Source organism: Ictidomys tridecemlineatus, chromosome 12, assembly GCF_052094955.1.
Source record: "Ictidomys tridecemlineatus isolate mIctTri1 chromosome 12, mIctTri1.hap1, whole genome shotgun sequence".
Lineage (NCBI taxonomy): Eukaryota > Metazoa > Chordata > Mammalia > Rodentia > Sciuridae > Ictidomys > Ictidomys tridecemlineatus.
The window spans coordinates 22,552,235-22,575,042 of NC_135488.1; the positions used below are offsets into that span (position 1 = coordinate 22,552,235).

General features: G+C 39.0%; 1 protein-coding gene across 3 annotated transcripts in view; it reads left to right on the forward strand.

Moving 5' to 3' along the window:
* Window positions 1-22,808, forward strand: part of LOC144369111 (endophilin-A1-like) — a 49,471-nt gene that overhangs the window by 24,999 nt on the left and 1,664 nt on the right. For 2 of the 3 annotated variants that reach the window (XM_078028175.1, XM_078028176.1), the window contains exons 3-7: window positions 12,936-13,079; window positions 13,985-14,118; window positions 15,907-16,065; window positions 18,357-18,460; window positions 20,668-20,798. In XM_078028175.1, the coding sequence (XP_077884301.1) occupies window positions 12,936-13,079; window positions 13,985-14,118; window positions 15,907-16,065; window positions 18,357-18,460; window positions 20,668-20,798 (672 nt within the window). Of the gene's footprint in view, window positions 1-2,186; window positions 2,234-12,935; window positions 13,080-13,984; window positions 14,119-15,906; window positions 16,066-18,356; window positions 18,461-20,667; window positions 20,799-22,808 lie in introns of all 3 variants that reach the window. The other variant, XM_078028177.1, reaches the window with a different exon arrangement.

The window sequence follows — 22,808 nt, forward strand, 5'->3', positions numbered from 1 at the left end:
GTATATTCACACCAATTCATGTCTTCATTCCTGTTCTTTGGATAATAATGATCCTCACATTCCACCATCATTAATAACCCCTTGCCCCCTCCCTTCCCCTCTCACCCTTCTGCCTTATCTAGAGTTCCTCTATTCCTCCCATGCTCCCTCTCCCTATCTCACTATGAATCAGCCTCCTTATATCAAAGAAAACATTCGGCATTTGTTTTTTGGGGGATTGTCTAACTTCAGTTAGCATTATCTTCTCTAACTCTATCCATTTACCTGCAAATGCCATGATTTTATTCTCTTTTATTGATGAGTAATATTACATTGTGTATATATGCCACAATTTTTTAATCCATTCATCTATTGAAGGGCATCTAGGTTGGTTACACAGTTTAGCTATTGTAAATTGTGTTGTGTCCCTGTAGTATGCTGTTTTTAAGTCCTTTGTATATAGACTGAGGAGAGGGATAGCTCGGTCAAATGGTGGTTCCATTCCCAATTTTCCAAGAAATCTCCATACTGCTTTCCATAATGGCTTCACCAATTTGTAATCCTACCAGCAATGAATGAGTGTACCTTTTTTCCCACATCCTCACCAACACTTATTGTTGTTTGTCTTCATAATAGCTGCCATTCTGACTAGAGATCATCATAACATTTGAACCTAGTCCTATATTATTTCCTTGATATAATGTATACTTACATTATTTAGCAGAAAATGATTATAGATTGTGTCACTGGAGAAAGCAGTTCTAATTTTATTTTAATCTTCAAAGGAGGCTCTATTTCAAAATTTATATGTCACTTTTGGTCCTCTACATTTTAACAATGCTTGTTCACAATGCTATTTGTCTTTAGGAATTAATTATCTCTAATGAAATCTGACAGTTTCTAGAAGGAAGAATAAGCTACCTTATTGTTTTCTTTGACATATCCACTGGGGCTTTAAAAAAATTCTTTCTTTTGCTCAGACCTGTACAAAGAAACTATATCATTAGAAAATGGTCTGGCTGTGGTATACATTGATGTGGGGAAAAAAATTAAAGACAGATTTAAAAAAATAGTTCATTGGAGTTTTAAAGTGATAACTGTTTCACTCTAGGTAACGGTTTTATAAAGGATTGTGGTTTTGGGGTTTTGAAATTTTACATTTAAATTCTGTGCATCGAGATAGATACATCTATTCATTTGAAAATAATGTAGTCCACTTGTCCTGGAAGATTTTCATGGAAAGAATCAGAAATTTGGGGATCTGAAAGGCACTGTAATGTGTGGGGTAAGGTAGTCTTGTGTTGAGTGAAGAAACAGAGGTATGAGGTTAGGCAGGTCACCAAAGGTCTGAGGTTAGGCAGGTCACCAGAGGTCATAAAGGTTTCAGAAAGACCTCCAACCTCTTAATGCATGCCCACTTCCTGAATGATCATACTTCCTCACCTCTGTATTTTAAAACATTTAATGCATGTAAGTAGAGCTAAAGCTTTGCATTCTGCTACTGCTCCTTCCTAATTTGACCTAGTTTAGAGAAGGTCTAATAAAGCAGTGAGAGCCAGTGCAGCATTCTGGGAAGACCTAACTATGATTCAAGGTCTGGCTCTGAGGCTTTGTTGCTGCATTTCCTTGGGCAATGACATTATTTTTATGTGCTTCATTTTCCTTTCCTGTAAAAGGGAGAAACAAAACTTGTTGTTTCATTGCTAAAATTAAAGAGATGATGTGGGAACTATAGAGAGTAGATACTTCTGAATTGATAGCTGTAAATGAAATGTGGTCATGATCTTCAGTTTCTTCAAGATATTTGGGGGGATTTTTCCAAGTTTTTAGACCAGATGGTAGCATTTATGAATATTAGAATAAAATCATTCAGCATTTTTCCTGCTAAGGAACTCTGCTCTTGGAGCAATGAAGCTTGGCTTCATTTCTGTAATGTAAATAAAGGTGACAAAAGAATTAAGTCCCTTTAAGCAATAAAAGGCTCCACAAAACTTGTTCCAGGTCTCTGGTGCTTCTGTGGTAAGTGCTAAATCCATCAGGTTTCCTCACAGACCACGAAGATGTGACTCAGTACTGTGGCCACCTGCTCTGCCTGAATGTGTCTGCTGTGTTCATCAACATGAGCCAAAGGTGGGGGTGGATTTTCTTCTCCCTGTTGTGATGCACAGATATCCTTTCAATATATTTTCTTCTTTGAAATTTCACAGTTGAAGAGGGAAGAAAACCGTACTTGAGAGCATAACAGCAGTATAAAGTAGGTTGTATTTTTTTCTTAAATTTATAAATGGTCTCTCTCCAAACACTTCTGTCGTAATCATTTGTGGTGGGAAGGAAGATGGGGTGCAGAAGGGCAGACTCACCCTATTCCCTGCTCCTTCAAGCATTAGCACTCATTTGCACAACCCCGTCCCCTCCCCCCTCCACACTCCACCCTGGCCTTGGATTTGTGCTGGACTTCTCTATTCAGTCTTCTTATTCCATGGAGACTGCTGGTACAGAACTTCCATCCATTATAAACTTTGATTTTGAATTATTTGTAAATGAAACTTAAAATCAAAAAGGTGTCATTAGAACCCCCTATTTTTTCCTTAGGAATAGGAGCAATTCAACTCTGGCATTATTGCCCTTGGGACCAAACCCCCTTAGAAAACATCATTTGTGCTTGGTCCTCTGAGGCTTTTTTAAAAAAAGCAAATATCAATGTGTTTCCAACAAATTATATAAAACTTCAACACTGACTTATTTATGAGTGTGCTGTACCCTATTTTAGAGACACAATAGATAGAACCACTAGCAAGAAGTACCTGTTCAGAGATAATGAGGAACATGGTATTAAACAAAGAACATCTCAATAGTGTATGTATATGAGTGTTATGTTATTTTTGATACTTCTTTCATGTGTTTGAACTATTTCATTTTTTAAGCAAATAGTATAGCCAGCACAGATGAGAATTGGAGAACATTAAAATTCTCCTCTAGCTGGAAGGTTAATCACTGCTCAGTGCTTTAATGGTGCTAATAGTTTAACAATCTCTCTAGAAGAAAAACTTTAGTTTGTGGCAGTTGCCAGTATCTGTGTTGCAAAGTCTCCTATGGCCATTTTTAAATTGCCAACAAGGTATCACTAAAGGTAGACATGGAAAAACACACTGTCATTTGTCTCTCTAAAGCACTGCTGGATGAATCCAGAAATACCATAGCCACAGAAAAGTAGTCCCCACAGGGAAGTAGGCAGCAGATGCCCAGAGAATACCTTGAGATTGAGGCAAGGAGACCTTCAGAGCAGGGAGGATGTTAGGGACTTGTCTCTTTTGTATCTGTGAAAACCTTAGATCACACATTCATTCATTGATCACATTCTTGTGTTTTCTTATGGAAATAAAGCTTCCATAAAAAATTTATTATCCAAGAAATAAATAAATCACTTAGAAATCAATATATTTTTTTATTTTTATAAGGCTTCTTTCAAAGTTAATTTTTTTAGTGGCTGAATCCAAGAATAGCAACCCCAGATGGAATCTTTAAGAGATAGAACTTTAGAAATCCATGTGAAGTGAAAATTATAATAAATGGTTTTATCATAAATGTAGCAATTCAGCAAGTTCATAAAAATTACTTTTATATCAAGTTTGCTAAAATAATCATATAAAGACAGTATAGTAGCTTGAATAGTATTCCTCCTAAATTCATGTCCCAGAACCTCAGACTGTAACCTTTGTTCCCTTGTGTTGTCATAGATGGCTGGCTTAAACAATAGAAAAAAATGTTTTCTCATAGTCTTGAGGCTGAGCAGTCCAAGTTGAAAGTGTGGCCATTTGTTTTTTGATGGGGGCTTTCCTCCTGGCCTGCAGCACATTCACCTTCTCACCAAGCTCCCATGTAGCCTTCTTACAAGTCTTCTTATAAGGAATCTCTTCATAGTTTTCTCATACGTTTTACAAGGAATAAATCCTAAAATCTACTTTATACGTAATTTTCTATATTCTTTTTATTTGAAACACAGAAATTAAAGTTGGTGCATGTTGCTGTTTAAGAACTCATGTGTTTTGATCCTGTTTCTAGAGTTCGTCTTTCTCCTTTGTGTTTACTGAACAAACTCCGTTCTTTAAAATATCCAGAATAGAGTACACATAACTGAATTATAATAGCTATTAGATGAGGATCTCAACCTTATGGCTTCATTTAATCTTAGTTAACTTCTAAAACTCCTGTTTCCAAATACATGAATTTTGAGGGAACACAATCCAACCCTTAGCAGCCTTCTTACCTTTTTTACATTAGTCACTTACCAGCTTCATTCTATTGTCCCAGATTGAGCTCTCTTGTCCCTCTCCTCAGTGTTACACCACAGGCAACATCAGATGTTTACACCTAAAGCCATGTTTATTCTGCTGTGTAAACTTTCCTCTTGTCAATGGAAATCTTGGGGTACCACATCTGTTCATCTCAGTATCCTCATTGTTCACCTAATTCCATACCACACTGACTTTGTTGTGATGGTTGTAACTTGTTTTAATGAGTATTTCTGTTAAGTGCCAAGCTCAGCCAGGACAGACATCATTTCTGGTCTTCACATTAAGGAAGCTTTGACTTTTTCCACTTGGGGATAAATAAAGTCTTCAGATTTTCAATTATTTGCCAAATTTACCTTAAGGCAGTGTTCTAAGCCATGGGCATACATTAGCAAATGAAACAAAGCCCCTTCCCCAGTGGAGTGAGGTTGATACAGAATAAAAATTTAGTGTTAGGTGGTTCTCAGTGCAATGAAGAAAAGTGAAGAGTAAGGAAAATAGAAAGTAACAGTCTAGGAAGATGGTATTCTTGGTGTGTTCAGGAAGTAGTAAAGAGCTATAGCAGGAGGGGATGTCCATGGGGTCAGAGCCCATAGGACTTCAGAATCATTGTTAGGACTGGGCCTTCTACCCTGAATGACCTGAGAACACATTAAAAGGTTTGGGAAAGAGTGACACCTGAATGACATGAGAATACATTAAAGGGTTTGTGGAAGAGTGACATGATTTACACTGAATGGGAGCACCCTGACTCTCATATGGAGGATAGGTTCTAGGGGGCAAGAATAGAAGCAGGGGACATATGTTAATGATCAAGGCTGAAGATGACATGGCTTGGACCAGTGTTAGCAGAGCAGTACACAGATCAAAAGTATGTTACTCAGTTGCATAGTATAAACTGATGATCTGTACAAAGGCAACCAGCTCAGGCTGAATACTCAGGATCCCAGAAGCTCTTCCTGATGCCAGCTTCCCGGCTTCCAACACCAGACACTTTTGTCTGTCTTATAAATTCACTTAAATAGAACCCTAAGCACATCAGGTGCTCCTGTGATTTACCTTTTTCTGTTTGACTTTGTACTTGCTATTGTGTGTAGTTATCATTTCCTTTCTCATCTCTGAATGTTCCCTCATGGGAAAACGGACTGTTTATTGTCCATTTTGTCACCAGCAAAATAAAGGTGTTTTCATCCTCTGGCTACTTTAAATAGTCCCTTTTTTGTACTATGTGTACACACCTCTGGTGGACGTATACCTAGAGGTGGAACTATAGCTTGTAGTTCAGGTCAAATCATGCTGCTAAGTGATTGTCCAAAATATTCTACCAGTTTGTCTTCCTACCTGCTGTTCTTGAGAGTTTTGGTGGCTCTGCACCCTCTGAACACTTGATGTCTTTTTCTGGTGCCTTGTTTCTTTTCTCCAGATGCTGAGAATGGCCTTTCCCAACTCTGCCTGTATAGTGGACTCTTTCAGAAAACACAGATCAGATCAGTGTCACCTGCTTTATTAGCTTTCCCCACCCTTACTCTTCTAGGGGAGCTGGTTATGTCTTCTCTGTGTGAATTTATAACCTCCCCTAAAGCATGGCCCTACCTTTTACCTGGTGCTGGGGAATGAGTTTTCTGGGTCTCCAATGGATGACGGTTCCTTGGGGTCAGAGGCAGGGCCCTTCTTGCAGCAGTCTCCAGAGCAATCTTCTTCACATAGCAGGTGTTATTAAATACTAATTTTATTATATTCCATGAAAAATCCTTTAAAAACATATTTTTGGTAAATAACAATTCAACCAGGCACTGAAGTTTTAGAATTTTCTTTTTTGTATAAAGGGTAGTAATTTAGTTTCCAGTGTAACATACTCCCCCACCCCCCGCCCCGTGGACACAACATCTTTTTTTTTTTAATTTTTATGTGGTGCTGAGGATCAAACCCAGCGCCCCGAGCATGCCAGGCGAGCATGCTACTGCTTGAGGCACATCCCCAGCCCCAACTTATTATTTTTTAATTGGATCTTTTAAAAAATTATTTTAGCTAGAGCCCTTCATTTAGCTTAGGAACCCTCTCTGGTTAGGGGAAACGAGAGTCTGTTCCCTAATTCAAGGAGATTGTGAGATCAATTTTTGTCATTCTCACATAAAGCAGAACTTCATGGTATGATTTAAAGATGAAGTGTTTCAAAAATCCAGGTTGCTCAGGGAAGAGTAGTGTGGTTAATGCCAAGTCGTGGCTCTTAGACCACCTGAGATATAGGACTCCACCCTTCTGTACCAATGGAGAAATGGAGAGGCCTGGCCATCTTGGGACTCATACTGTTTAATGCATGTAAGGGAAGACAGGCAGGCCAGTTTCCCAAAGCCTGACCCATACTCCAGCCAGCCCATCAGACAGAGTTGGAGTGATAAGACTTGACCAGCAGCCACTAGCTCCATTTCAGAGCACAGAGGAAGGTCAGGGTGCTTTTGAATAGGGAGGGAGGCGTTCTTTAATGATTAGAAAAATTGATGTGTACAGAAGAATTTTATGAGAAGATTAATATTTTTAAATGAAATTACTTGGCTCACAATGGGAAACATCATGGACAAATTGTAATCCATTCTCTCCTCTGCATCTGTCTCTGGCTCTTTCTTCCAATGACAGCCTTCAAAGTGTCATAGTTGCCACGTTACTTTTGCCTCCCAGCCCTTGCACAACCTCCCTTTGGTCCATGGAAATAGGAACTCTCAGAAATGAGGTTCCCTGCACGACCAAGATATCCATGGAACATTGCAACACATGCTGCCTGAGGAGAGCCTGGTTCTCTGTTTATTCTTGAGTAGTGGTGACAGCTTTATGAATGAGATAATTTTCAGGGATACATAGCTAACAACAGGATTTATAGGCTGAATTTCTACCTATGTCTGCATGTGTTCAAAACTAATGCTTAATTTAACACACTCTGCTTCTGTCCATGAAAGACAAGACCTAATAGTGATTTATTCCCCTATTCATTAATTTAGATGAAGAAATAAAAATCTTAAAAACTAAGAGTTAGCAGAGATACTGGATGTTCAGCATTTCCGGCTAGTTGCTGCATTGGACAGGTAGCTTTAGTCCACTGACTCACGTGGACACTGCTTTTAGGTCAGAGGAAAATAGCTTAGGCAAGGCATGTGGAGCTGCTGTCTAACTCCCAGAAGAGCCTTGACTTCCCTTTGGCTGTTCCCAGAATTAGAAAGATGGCCAGGGTGCTGCAGATTATGCTTCAGAGTTGGGTGTTAATGAAGATTGAGGCTTAGGTGCCCTCATTTGTCTTCCTTAAAAGATAGCATAGATTTTGAGCATAGTTTCAAAATAGAAACTGTCCTGTTTATCTAAGTAGAGCCCTTTTTGGTTATCCCATTTTCACTTCCTGCTGTTTCAATCCAATCCAAAAATTTCCTTCCAGAATTCACTGTAGACATCAAACCCTCTCTCCTGATGGTGCTTCCTGATAAGATTCTACCTGTCAATCCTTATTAACTTTTCTCTTCCCAGACAATTGTCTTTATACCAGTGAGTATATGTTTTCATCAAACCTTTTGATTGAAAGGTCCCTGAGGTTGGGGCAGTGGCCACAAGGCAGAACACTGTTTATCTACTTCAATCACTAGATGAGGATTTGTTTCATTTGTCTGTCTGACTGTCTATCAATTCAACTATCTGTCAGTACCCAGGGAAACTCATGGACCACTGAGCTGCATCACTAGCCATTTTTATTTTTTATTTTGAGAGAGTATCTTACTGAGTTGCAAGGCTGGCCTCAAAGTTGGAATCTTCCTGCCTCAGCCTCCCAGTTGGCTGGGATTACAGGTGTGTGCTATCATGGCCAACTGAGACTTGACTTTTCTTTTTTTTCTTTTTTTTAGCTTAGTTCTGACAACTATCCCCCCAACCCTCTTTAACTGAGGACTTGTTTTAAACATCCTTTTTCCCTATGGGAAAAATATATGGAAATATTTTAAATTTAGTTCTTTAGAATAGAAGTAATACACAAACATTAAAAAGCAAGTAGTTTACAAACATTTTATAAAACATAGTAGTCCCCCCAGGATTACAGCCCTTCTCCATTTCTGTTTCACAAAGCAACAGTTTGAAGGCTCTTTTGGCCATTTCTTTGTTTGTTTGGGTTTTTTTTGCTTGTTTGTTTGTTTGTTTCCAATCCTAAAACAATATATTTATGTTGATCCTGCTTAGTTTTCCAGTTTTAGATGTTTTCCATTTGATTCCCAATTTGGAAGATTGGAATCACTTGTTTTTTTCCTACCTCCCTATTTTTCACATACCTCTGTTCTCTCATTTTTCTGGTATGTTTGTAGCATAATTTTTGTTACATCAGTATTTAATTTTTTTGTCCTTATAAACTTTATACAAAGCTGAGGCATGTAGAATAATATAATAGTATTTTCTTTCTCATGTATTTTTTTTGGTTTTCATGGAGCTAATCTTTGTCTTATTTTTAAATTTTCAGAACATTTTGTGTACCTTTCACTGATTCTTTCCCAAGCTGTGCCTCACATATGAATTTCCTCACAAAATATGGTGAAACCCATCAGGTGTTCATCATCTTTGAAACATCTGATGCTGTACTCTGGATTGACTACTCCCTCAGTTTGAGTTCCTCAGAAGCAAGCCACAAGACAAAGATTTAGCACAAGTACTGGTTTTCAAGGTGATTTCAGCAAACCCTGTGAGGGGAACAGGGAAGAAGAGGAACCCAGTAAAGGGGACATTATAAATCATGGTATGACGGCAGGCAACTGCAGCATGATGATCCCAGTGGGAGCATAGGAGCAAAGAAAACTTCAGAATTAAGCCTGTGGATCCACAGAGATTGTTGCACCTTCGCAGCTCATGGCTCTCAGGGCTGCACACATTTGGTTATGTTGGTCTAGTTGCCTGTGGTGCCTGAAATATTGGGACTATCTTTTTCTTAATCTTTTTTTTTTTCCCCTGTGGGGATGGGTGTACTGGGGATTGAACTCAATCACTCAGCCACATCCCCAACCCCATTTTGTATTTTATTTAGAAACACAGTCTCACTGAGTTGCTTAGTGCCTCACCGTTGCTGAGGCTGGCTTTGATCTTGTGATCCTCCTGCCTCAGACTCCTGAATGCCTGGAATTACAGCCATGTGCCACCGCACCTGCTCTAGGACTGTCTTTATCTCCCTTTGCAGTCATGTTGGGATTCCCTCTGTCTGCTTCTTTACATTGGGTTCCTGTTTATTTTCTAGGTCTCATACCTATCCCTTTTCATGATTTATAATTTCATTTTAGTGGAACTCTTCCATTAGTCTGGGAAGGGGAAAAATTTGTGACCTTCCTTTTGTGTGTTTGAAAATGTCACTGTTTGATCTTTATTTGTCGTTAATAATTCAAATATAGACTAGTATAATTTTCCTTATTTTCTCTAAGAAATTTGGAGGTATTGTTTCATTGTTTTCTAAGAAAACTTCTGTTGCTCATGCTGGTGTGGTCTCTGGTGAGGGCAGTAGATTAGAGCACATCATCTTGGGAGCATGTGTAGAAAGAAATGGTTACCTCTCAAGTCAGAGCAGGAGACATGTACACATACACTCCCAGTGACCAAGAATCTTCCACTAGACCCCCCTCCCAAAGGTTCCAACACCTCCACATAATGCCAGCCTGGGGACCAAGCCCTTAATATATGGACATTGAGGGATACTACCCACACTCTGAACACATCAATTGGTGAGTCCTACAGTGCACATAGTGACTGCCACAGAATCCTAGCTCACAGGGTCAGGGGTTTTCTTTAAAAAAAAAATCTGTTGAATTGCCGTACCTTTTATTTGTCAACCAAAGAAACAAGGTTCTAATTTCCATTGTTGTGCTTCAGGGGGTGGTCAGCACGTGAGCGGTCCATTTATGCAAACCACTACTCAGCTCTGTCTTTTCTAGGATGGTCTTCTCATTCATTTCTTCATGCCTTCAGCAGATGTGTTGAACATCTCCAGTGTGCACAGCTTTGTGTTGACCCTAACTGGGAGATACACAGACCAATATGCCAGGGTCCTACTCTCATGGCCCAGGGGAGAGATTGCTATTAGGATAGGAAACCACTTTTTCAGTAAACCCAAATGAACTAAGATAGTGATGGTGGGAAAGTAAAGGTTTGGCATATTCAGAGAGAATATAACCATTTGTAAGAAAACCAAGTGATGAAGCAGGGGAAGATATTTTGGAGAATAGTCAGGCCCCTTTGGAGAAAAGGGATTTAGGTCTCCAGGGTCACAATACAACTTGGACAAACAATCCAGGCTGAGGTCCCATTACAGGAATTTTAATGTCTTATATTTGTATTTTCCAGGCTCATACTCAGCTTCCTTTAGAAAATCATTTGAAATGATTGTTAACATATATATATATATATATATATATATATATATATATATACATACATACATATATGGTAATTTCAAGATCTGATGTTATTTTTCAAGAACAGAGAGTTTTTACCAAACCAAGGTTCTTAATAAAAATTTAATGAGTTTGTGAATGAACTTAAAAGCCAACCTCTTCAAATGTGGGCTAATAGTTTTTTTTTTAGATCATTTGAATAAATAGATAAAATAATAAAATATGGCTTTATTCTTCCTTGTTGTAAAGATGTGGAATGTATCAAAGATGTTTTTAAGTAATTAGTAAGAGAACAGGGCTATTCATAATTCAGCAACAGTCAAAATGAGGAATTTTAAAATCAGCTACAATATATTAAACTGTTTAAAATTGCTTACCAAAGACAGTTTTTAACAGAAGAAGGTATAACACTAACCAATACCCAGCTTTCATAAACAGAATATATCTGTGGAATGTAAAATGTTCAAAACAGGATTTGAAGGCTTACCTTACCCACCAGGGGTGGTTTTACTACTCTCTGTCTTTGGTCTGTGTTCCATGTGTTCATTCTGTGTGCCTTATTATCAGGTGTTGGCTTCTTTCTTTTATTTGTACGGATGTTACTACTTCTTCATTTTCCCCATCCCCTTGTGTGTATCAGCCAGTATAATATTTATCCTATCAGACTACTGCCTGTCTGCCCAACTCCTCAGTGTTCAGTGAACACCGTGAGGGCAGGGATTGTGATTTTCCTGGGTCTCAGCCGGGGCTGATTACAGAAACAGCTCTGCAATTCCACTTTAATGACAGTTTCCTCTAGTAAACGGGTGATTATGAGACCGTTTTAATTTTAAAAATTCAATATATCTGATACACTTTTCTTTGGAAAGTGGAGGTAAATAAAAGGTGAATTTTACATTTTTACAGTCACCTCCAGCTTTGCGTGTGTCGTTGGTCAGCCTGTACTCTCTATGGTTCTATGCTCAGTGAGTTGTTGTTTTCAGAATCCTTTGCAGTGTCCCACCCCACAAGTTGGACAGTGCCATGTTCCTATAACTCATAGAAGTCCCCCATCATGGCACTTAGTATGTACATGTCACACTAATTACTTTTAAAATAGACTTTACCCTCAGGTCCTTATAAACTGTGACAGCTGTGGCCTTAATTATCTCACTCATTATAACGTCCCTGGGCAGGGTTGGGAAATCCTCCCCTGATAACTCTCTTATCTCCAGTTTGTATCATTGAGGCCCAGAGTTTAAATAAGAGTCTATTTGAACTAGATCAGCCACTGAATGCCAGAAGTACCTTTAGATGTGGTTCTGACAGGGGTTTCCCTGCAACTGGGATCTTAGGCACAATCCTGGGTTAATGTACAATCCAAGCTCTAACAATGAGCCTAAGGAACCCAGGCATTCTAGAATAAATTAAACCATAGCTTTAATATCTTGGTAATAAAGCCTTTTCTTCTACTAAGATTGAAACTGCTTTCCAGGCATCTTCTTTTATAAAAATAAAAGCCAAATAAATAATTGAAATGCTATCTTTGAGGCATTAAACTAATTTTCAGATGTAACTATGTGCAAAAGAAGTAATTAATTCTTAATGAGCACACTATGTTTCTTCTTCATGAATCTGTTTGTGGTCATAATCTTAATTAAGAGACTATTTTGAACATACTTCTATTTTATAGATGATGTCATTGAAACACGGCATAAAGGCTCACCCTTCAATAATTTACCATTGATTTGGGACTTTATTCCATAGACTTCTAGAATTGAGATATAAAACTGGAATAAAGTTAGAGATCATCACATAATTCAGGATTTTCCAAAATGGTCTCTGTGGAGCCACCAAGTGCCACAGACTCTCAGCTGGAGCCACCAGAATGAAGAGGGGACAGGGACAGATGGGGATAGGATCTGAGCCTCTACTATTGCTTCTTTGAGAATAGCTTTGCCTTTTCTTTATAATTCCTCATAGGACTTTAAGGGAAAAGAGAGAGCTTAGCGATTATATATCAACACAGTCTATATTTATTTGCATATATATGTTATATTGATATCTTTCTATCTCTATTTATCTATGTCTCTATCCATATGTACATCTATGTCTATCTATACATCAACACCCACATATTTCAAGTAAAGCCCAAACCATGAAGGATAAAGGTACGGTTTTTAATCATTAAGCCGATTATAGGCTGGTCTGAGGTCTGCTTCCTCATCTGTCCCTGTTTCTACTGTGCCACATTGCTGACTTCAAAAGCCTGTTCTCTCTTTGCCTTCAGCATCCAGAGCTAAGCTCAGCATGATCAACACCATGTCAAAAATTCGTGGCCAGGAGAAGGGGCCAGGATATCCTCAGGCAGAGGCGCTACTTGCAGAGGCCATGCTCAAGTTTGGAAGGGAACTTGGAGATGATTGCAACTTTGGTAAGGAGTGCCATGCTTTTTCACAGTGTACTTACTCTGGTTAGCCCTGGGGGCTGTATTTCTGGTAAGAAACTCTGTAGGCAGTTAGTCAAGCTATTTTTTGTTTTAGATCTTACATATATGAAACAATTTTTTTTAAATTTTCACCTTTTTTTTAAAGGTGATTTGTCTTTTTTTGGTTAGTTTGTTTTTCTTTTCTATGATTGGATCCAGTGCTTACAACAGACTTCTAGAATTGAATATTTTCCTTTGGTTGACATACCCAGGTGCCTCTGTACTTTCTATTTGGTGTGTCTGGGAGGAACTGAGAATTGAGATAGAGGAAACAGTCACAGCACAAAGCAACATCTTGCCATTTGGGCTTTCTCTTAGATCTTAGCTCCTTTGTATATGTACCTAATCCCACTTCTCCAAGTGAGACAGGGTTTATTCCTTCACTACCCACATTTTCCGGCACTCAGCGATGACACTAAATACCTCTTGTCTTCCTTCACCCCCTTGTGATGTGGGACATGTCCTTCTTGACATGATGATTGTTCTTCCTGATTGAACCTGCTTTTCATTCCTAGTGAATGAGCTTCTTCTAAATACATTGGTCTGAAACTGGTCCTCTATCAACAAGAGCTGGTACTTCCAGCAGAGGGCAGAGAGCCTCACAAATTACTTTTTAAAAGTAAAGTAAAATGTTACATTCTTGATGATAAGGGTTATTCCCCATTGGCATGGGGCTTTGAGTCTGGTTCTCAAAATGAACATCCTAAGTGGAAAAGACATTACACATTCCTTCTGGTCTTCGTCATCTTTAGGATGTGTAATCCTGAATTTTCATCTGTGAATGCCCTATTTTTGCAAGTGTAGCTCATCTTTGTTCTTTGAGTTAGAAGAATTTCCTTCTCTCCTTCCAGGTCCAGCACTTGGTGACGTAGGGGAGGCCATGCGGGAACTTTCAGAAGTGAAAGACTCTTTGGACATGGAAGTGAAGCAGAACTTCATTGACCCCCTTCAGAATCTTCATGACAAAGATTTAAGGGAAATTCAGGTATGTGCAACTAGTCCTGTAGAAGTTGTCCAGATGCTCATTTCCTTTAGAAAACATTTTTGAAGTTAATATTTATGTTGACAGAACTGGGCACATGAAATTTAAAACAACAGGGCAAGACAAGAGAAATTAGAAGTATAATACCTTTCTGCCTACTGTTGTGATGTGCCACTCTTGTGTATTACATGTGACTTCTTTATGTTCAATTTCCACATTCGTTTTTTCAAACATTTTTCCCTCTGGAAGCATAATGGACTCAACCTGAGAAAACATAATTTTATCAGTTGGAATGATTTGCCAGACTGATGTCACTCCCCAAATGTAGTTGGACTATATGTTAGTTTAAGTAAATATTCTTTCACTTTTAAATGTATTTTTTAAAATTTTTATAAAAAATATGATTGGGATTGATCAGGAGTAGCCAATAATCCTCTTTCTGAAACTTACAGAACCATTGAGCTATTTCTAATAAATTCAATGGGCTTTGTCTCTGACTGGATATATGATGTTTGCTCATTCAATCACTGAACCTAAAACTGAACAATTAATATTTGTTGAACCTGATGTAGCTTAAATTTTGTTGACTGTCAAGTGGACTTCAATAGCTTGAACTCGGGTTCTCTGGTTCTCCCTGTTCTAGTGTAAGTCTCCTTCAGCCCTACTACTCATTCAGGGTCACCCAGTAAATGGTGGACTGGCACTCTGCATCCAAACTGTAACTGATCCCATGCTCTACCCCACAGCTGGCTGAAAGTTCAGATGTTTTAAAATAACAGAGGAACAGATATCATTTAGTTTGGATCAGCCATGGACTGGGGGCAGGTTATGAAGTGGGAGGGAAGGATATTTTTCATCCTCCTTTTTTTCTCAGTTCTTTGTCACTCCAAGCTCTGTTTTCTTTTCTTTTCCTTCCACTGCAGACATATCCAGAAAAAAGGGAAAGTCCAGCATTTTCTTCCAGTCATTAGTAATAGAAGACTGCAGCTCTCAGGGTGGGGAAAGTACCTTTTGACTTTGGAAAGCAACTTGCCCACCTGGCCACTAACAGTGCTGGGCAGAGGCTGGGCAGCCTGACTGGGGTAGTACAAGGAAGAATTGAAGCTCATTGTGGAGCATTAGATGAAATCCTTCCGGGTGAGGCTTTCTGATTGAGTTGTATCACCTGTCAGGAGGAGGCTTAGGCTAAATCAGGACATTTCCAAAACCTGCCACAATCAACTGGAACACGGTTAAGATAGAGATTCCCAGGCCCAGCCCTGGATGTTTTGATTTAGGTGATTAGGAATTATTTATTTTATTGATGAACAATTTAGGTGATTCTAACAGACTGAATGATTACAAAATCAAGAATTCCATTCCTTTTCACATTATTTCAGGGAAAGTGTTTTTGCCCTGCCTTTTCCTGAGATACAGTTTCTCTTGAAGATGGAGACTTGTGGGCTGAGTATATCCTTTTAGTATGTGTAGGATATGCACACATATTCCCTTATCATTGTGAGGGAAAGGCAAAGTCCAGCTTGACTTTGGCCTGGCAAAGGCAGAAAATAAAGGACAATGTCATTTCCCACAACGTCTTTCTCATTCTTAATTAGTTTTGAAGATATTTCTCCACATTTGGAAATATTTGCCTCCTTAATGTGTATTTTTTTTTGTTTCTCTGGCAGTGTGCCATTTTGAAATGTAGCCTGTCTTATTTTGGAGGCTGATAGGCATGACGTATAAGTGAGCTGCAAGTGGACCTTTTCTGTAAGTCCTTTCATAGAATATTCATGCCCTTGACTTTTTCAGCATCATTTAAAGAAGTTGGAAGGTCGACGCCTGGACTTTGATTATAAGAAGAAACGACAAGGCAAGATTCCAGATGAAGAGCTCCGTCAAGCTCTGGAGAAATTTGATGAGTCTAAAGAAATTGCTGAGTCAAGCATGTTCAATCTTTTGGAGATGGATGTAAGTGACTCTTCTGTGGTTTTTAATTTAATCTTATCATTGAGGCTGTAGATTAATGTGTTAAAGAGTCTGATATTAAAAATGTTAAGATTGGATTATACTATGTGGTGAGAACACATAGATGCTTATTTCTTTTAAATAATTTTAAGTGATAAAGTATACAGAGAAGTAGTATTTTCCTGCACTGTTATAGTTTGATTTACCTAGATTTTTATTTCTGATGAGGAATCTTAAAACATTACTAGTAGTCAAAGAGAAAAAGAATGTTGGTAATGATTCATGAATAAGTCCAATATTTGAAAAAATACTTTGTTAATACAAAGTATATTGATTTGAGATTATGAAATACATTTATAATTGAGCATCTAACATAGATTAAGACATTCTACATTTTGAAGTAAAGTTGACATTGTCTTTGAAAAGGTAATTTTTATTGAGAATGATGATTGTAGTATAGGTATTACACTTGGGATATAGATGAGATGGTTTAAAAGCATACCCAGGGTGCTAAATTATTGTTTATTGCTATAGACATTCTGTTAAATTCTTTTAGCTTTGAAATTACAACGAAAGATCCTCCTTCCTCATTTCACTTATGCAATAAGACCTGTTATACCAGCTTTCCTGTCCTTGTTCATCTCCACCTCCTACCCTATAAGCTGCTCAGCAACTTTTGCCAAAATGTTCATAGATATTATGTATTTATTACTTAGGTTAGGGTCTCCAGAGAAATAAAACCAATATGATATAGGTAAAGATACAGAAGAGGGAATTTATCAGGGAAATTGGCACATGAAATTATAGTCTCAGAAGTCCCACAATAAGCCATCCAAAAGCTGGAGAACCAGGGAAGCCAGTAACATGGCTCAGTCAAGCCTGAAGTTGTGAGAACCAGTGGAGTTAATGTGTAATTCTCAGTCTGAGGGTAGAGTCCTAGAACCAGACAGAGGTGGAGAGCTAGTGGTGCAAGTCTTGGAAACCAAGTCTGAAGGCTGAAGAACTGGGAGCTCTGATGTCCAAGGGCAGGAACAGATGCCTAGTTTCAGGAGCTAGTAAATATTTTCCTTTCTTATGCAGTGTTACTCTGTTTGGACACTTAGCCAAGTTGATGGTGCCTGTCCACATTGGATAAGGGCACATCTTCCTTACACATTCTTCTGATTCAAATGCTAATCTCTTCTGGAAATACCTTGACAAATATACCCAGAAATAGTGCTTTGCTTGCTATCTGGGTCTCCTTTAATCTAGTTGAGTTGACACTTAAAATTAACCATTACATCACTTAACTGCCTTCCTCCTGTGGCAGGGAAGGCATATTGAACAAATCTGGTCTTTTTCACCATCCGGAAGTGGTATAGGTTTGTGTTCATGTGAAATAACTTTTGTCTACCTAAATACTCAGGAGGAATCACATAGGAAACCTGAATCTCAGGGATCTTTCCCTATACCTCAAATTCAGGGTAACATCACCTCTGTTCACTAGGAGGCTACTGCTCATGTCAGAACACAACAGGAGATTCAAAATGAAGAATAACTAAGGGGCTGGGGATGTGGTTCAAGCTGTAGCGCGCTCGCCTGGCGTGCGTGCAGCCCGGCTTCGATCCTCAGCACCACATACAAACAAAGATGTTGTGTCTGCCGAAAACTAAAATAAATAAATATTAAAAAATTCTCTCTCCCTCCCTCCCTCCCTCCCTCCCTCCCCCCCCTCTCTCTAAAAATATATTTTTTAAAAAAAGAATAACTAAGGATGCTAAGAATATTAGAGCTAGAAAGAACTCAAGATGTCACATAATCAAACCCCTTTGCACTACAAATGAAGCTCTGAGAGGATCAAAGGTTTTCCATCAGACTATATTACCTCCATGGTGCCTATGTGAGCAGTCAATATTCACATTTTTATTACAACACTGATATTAACTTAGCATAAAAAGTATAGGGAACAAAGAGTCCTTTAGTCAGTGGATCTTTTTCCTTTAAGAAATCCATAAAGGAAGCCACATCATCATCAGAAGGTGGTAACTAGACATCAGACTGTTTAATAGAGTGATGTCATCTTCACGGGGTTTCTTACTTATACTGCTCTTCCTGGTACTGATATATGTGGTTCTGAGAACAAGGATGCTTTCTTATCTGTAAGGAATTTGGAGCCTGCAGAACATCTGTCTTAGCCTGGCCTGCCACACAGTCATCAGCATTGCCAGGCACAGTCATATGTGTGGGGCAGTAAGTAGTAGGAGCTTCAGGACAGTAACCTAGTAACTGAGGCATGATTTCCCCTCTATCTGAAGATTGAACAGGTGAGCCAGCTCTCTGCGCTTGTGCAAGCCCAGCTGGAGTACCACAAGCAGGCAGTGCAGATCCTGCAGCAGGTCACAGTCAGACTGGAGGAAAGGTGGGTAACACTTCCTTGCATTTCTCATTCACATTTCCTTGATATAAAATGATGTAAAGAAACCAAAATAATAGAATACATTTGGAGACAAAACTTTTGCCAAAATTTTTGTTGATCCTACATAGACATCTTGTGGATTAGTTGTCTGTGCTTCATTTTACTTTGTTCTTTTGGATCTAGGCTTGGGTTTATGATAGGTTGGATTCTATACTGACTATCACAGATGGACACCTGGATACTGTTGATGATGATGGATGCAGTTTGTGAGCAGATGTTCAGCAAGAGACTTAATGCATATAATTATTCTAAAAACATCCTTGTAGTCTAAGTAACAGTTGATCAAACTGAGGTTTAGGGAGCCCATGGCCACACTCAGTGGTGGATCTGGGGCTCACTGGCAAGTACAAACTATTTGAATACCTGCATCTTTTCATATCAGGTTTCTTTGAATGATAATAAAGTCCTAACAGAATAATAAAGTCCTCTCTCACTAACAGAGAAAGCCATTTTCATATACCTGTTCTACTTCCATAGATACACTTCAAAGAGACGTATAGTAGTTCTCTGTGCAAATGGGCTTTCTGGATTTGGGGACACAGCCTGCAGAGCTACATGCAGTGACTCTACACTATCCTACAGATGCTGCTTATCTGACTTACATTGGGATTATAGTCAATAAACCCAAAGTATAAAAAGCATTTAATATACCTAAGTTATGGAACAACATAGCTTAACGCACAGTGCACTTTAGAATAGGGATTGTTTATATTTGTGATTATATAGCTCACTGGGATTTGTGGCTCCCCTCCCCCGACTCCTGCCCTCAGCATTGTGAGAAAATATTGTATTGCATGTTGCTAACCCAGAAAAGATCAAAATTTGAAGTGTGGTTTCTATTCCATCTGCATCCTTTTGGCACCTTCAAAAATCAAAAAATTATTGAGTCAAACCATTGTAGGCTGGCAACTATATACATGTGTTATTTTACTTAGCCAGATGAAGCAGGATAATCTTGCTTAAAAAAAATATATATATATATATATATATATATATATATATATATATATATATATATATATACCTTAAAAGATCATCCAGCAGCCTTTACTCTCAGATTATGGCCAGATTAGACTCACATAGCTGAACAGATAGATGGCTTAGTGCACAGTAAATACACCATTGGTATTGTGCTGCACTGTTGGAAATGTCACTTGTTTGCATCTGGCTAGGCTCTTCCTCTCCTCAGTATCTTCTTCGGTGCTTTGATCATGCAGCTTCCTTTGGTACACTGTGCCTTGTGGGAATGTATGTATCGCTGAAGCCTCTAGAAAGAGTTAAAACTATACATGTCAGACTAGTAAAGAAGTATGTGCCTTTGTGATACCTGTTGAACATAAAGGGACCAGTTTCCTTTCTTTCCTCTGAAATATGTTGAAAGTCAGTATCATTCTACAGTGACCATACCCTTAGCCCCTTCCATGCTTGCATATCTCTGGTGTTCTTTGCTTATCGAGTATCTAAAGCTGTGGAAAATACTTAGTGGTATGCAGAATGTGTTATCAGCCACACCTTTCCATTTTTCTCCTGCTTTCCCTTATTCCCTTTCCCCCACTATCTTAGACTGCTCACTCCTCTCAGTATTTCCTTCTTCCTTCCCTTTAAACCTGCTCTTGTTCTAGAGTAGCTTTCTTCCACAGTGTTCTTTTGGAAATAACTCCTAGGGATCTTTTGCATCTTTCCTGAAACTTCTCTACCTTTCCCAGGTGAGGAGGACTGCTCCCTACCCCCAGTCTCACCCCAAATTCCACAGCACTTTGTAGATATCTCCTTGACAGCACTATTATAATTTGATAATCTGTTGTGCTGTTCCCTACAGAACATAAATTGCTTGAGGGCAAGAATTGTATCCTAATCACCTCTCTGTTCCTGGCACTTCACACAGTGCATAGTGGAATAAATCACTGAATAAAGGAGGGAGGAAGTGAGGGACTGATAGATGAATAAAGACAGTGAGGATAACACTGAAGGAGGACATCACCAAGAGCACAGGTGCACACACAGAAGGAAACTACGGCTCCTTTGATTTTCCACATTCTGTCATAGTAGACTGGCAAGTGGCCCAACATCTCCTTGATTTTGTTGCTTTCTGTTTTTGCTCCTGAATCAACCCAGCCTTTTTTTTCCTCTCCTCTCTCTCTTCTGTGCAGAATAAGACAAGCTTCATCTCAGCCTAGAAGAGAATATCAGCCTAAACCTCGAATGAGCCTGGAGTTTTCAACTGGAGACAGCACGCAGCCCAATGGAGGCCTCTCCCACACAGGCACTCCTAAGCCTGCAGGTAAGGAGCACACATCACTGACCTCACTACCTAGGCTTTGGACACATGGCTAATATTTTTCCAGGATTTCAATCTGCATGAGAAATGTACGGTAACACAAGTCTCATGGAGTGGCTTGCTGGGTAGAAACTGTTAAAGGAATCTTTTTTCCTTTTCTTTTCCTCCACCACTTTTCTGCAAAACTTCCTTTGCATGACCCTTTTCTCTTACTCAGCAGTACACACAGACTTCCTAGGAGACACATTTGATTGTGGGCCTCGTTTTGTGGTGGTCAAGTACCACAGGAAGGTGCTAGGCATGTCTTCTTTTTTTCCCTGCCTTTTCCCTCCTGTGCATCCAACACATGAAAATGAAGCCCCTGGGCAGTGTGCACCCACATATACCCTACATCACCCAGCGACAGCAGCTCCAGGAACGTGTGGAGCTGGATTTCTTGAGTCACAGGAACATATGGTTCAATATATTTGCAGATGGATGTATTTTGAACCTCAGCACCTGCTAGGTTTTTTTTTCTACTCCCACCCTCTACCAGTTCGTGGTGGGGTGGTAACTGAGGTTGGTCTTACGAAAGCTAAGTTTTGTTTTCTCCAAGTAATATTGATGCACACCCAGTAACACATTCTCTCAGTTATCACGATCACTCTCCACCCCCTATCCATAGGACAGACAAAGCCTGTGCTTGAAGCATTGCTAACTCCATGACACGGCTTGGTTAAAACATGGGAACTGTCTTTTACTAGATACAGAATTTTCGATATATGCAGCTTTATCCTATTTTCTATGAATCTTCATTGCTTGATGTTCTTTAGGAGAAAACTTTGGATAGATGTTCTTAGGGAGCTGAAAAGGAAAGGAGACAGAAACCCGCAGATGAATCTCAGCTCTGTCCTTGCTTTCACCTCTGCAACTCTGAGCTGAGTTCCCTGTGTCAACAGCAGTGGCTTCTGGCTACCAGGACTATTCATATAAATTATCTGTAACAGTGCTTCTATCCAGAAACCAGTAGTATATTTTGCTTTTCATTTGAATTTGGGGCTTTCTCTAAATAAAATATTAATTACCTTGTTTCTCTGCCAAGACAGCTAGTTTGTATGGGAGCTATATGTACTTGGGTCCATATTCATAAGTATATGTGGGCTATATTAAAATATTTGGTCATTTCGTGTATACACACACACACATACAGACATATACACACTGTGTGTGTGTTGCCAGGGCATTGTGCATGTGAAGCAAGCACTCTGCCAACTGACTTATATCCCCAGCCCCAGAGAGATATATTTTAAGATATGATTCCAACCCTTATTATTCTACTTAAAGTGAAATACATTATTTTTATCTACCATCATAGCTCTGAGCTTCAACATTTTACCAAGAATGAATTATATTTCTTTTAACATCATCTCATTTAGTAGACATAATCATATGAAGTAAATTCTATTGTTAATTACAATTTGGAAAAAAATGAAACCAAGGGTGACCTTGTGCAAGGTCACACAGAGTAAGAACTTGAACCCAGTGTATTTTATTATTGTGCTTTCATTACATTACAGCAGTTTTCCAGAGGTGAGGTTTTTTTTTGTTTTTTTGTTTTTTTTTGACGAATGGTAACTTAACTGTTATTCTGAGGATGCAAAGCATTGTACATGGAGTTAATTGTCCTATTTTGAATATGCAGGGATTTTAAAGTGCTAATATAACAGGATTCTGGCCATGCTGTGTTACTAACCTAGATCTCATTATAAGCTCCCCAAGTCATAGGGTCTCCCATCTCTGGGTATTGTCGAGAAGGCAAACCTTAATGAATGCTGCTGTATGTATCACAAGAATAGATGTGGCCATTTTTTCATATTGAGAATAGAAACAGGAATATCCAACAACTTCCAAAGATTGAAGTAAGCGTCTGAAAACTGTTAGGGTCAAGATGGCCCTAGAGCGATGCTGGAGTCTAGTAGCAAGAGGGAGCATTGGCAGGGAGAGGTATATGGGAAGGAAGAAGGGGAACAAGAA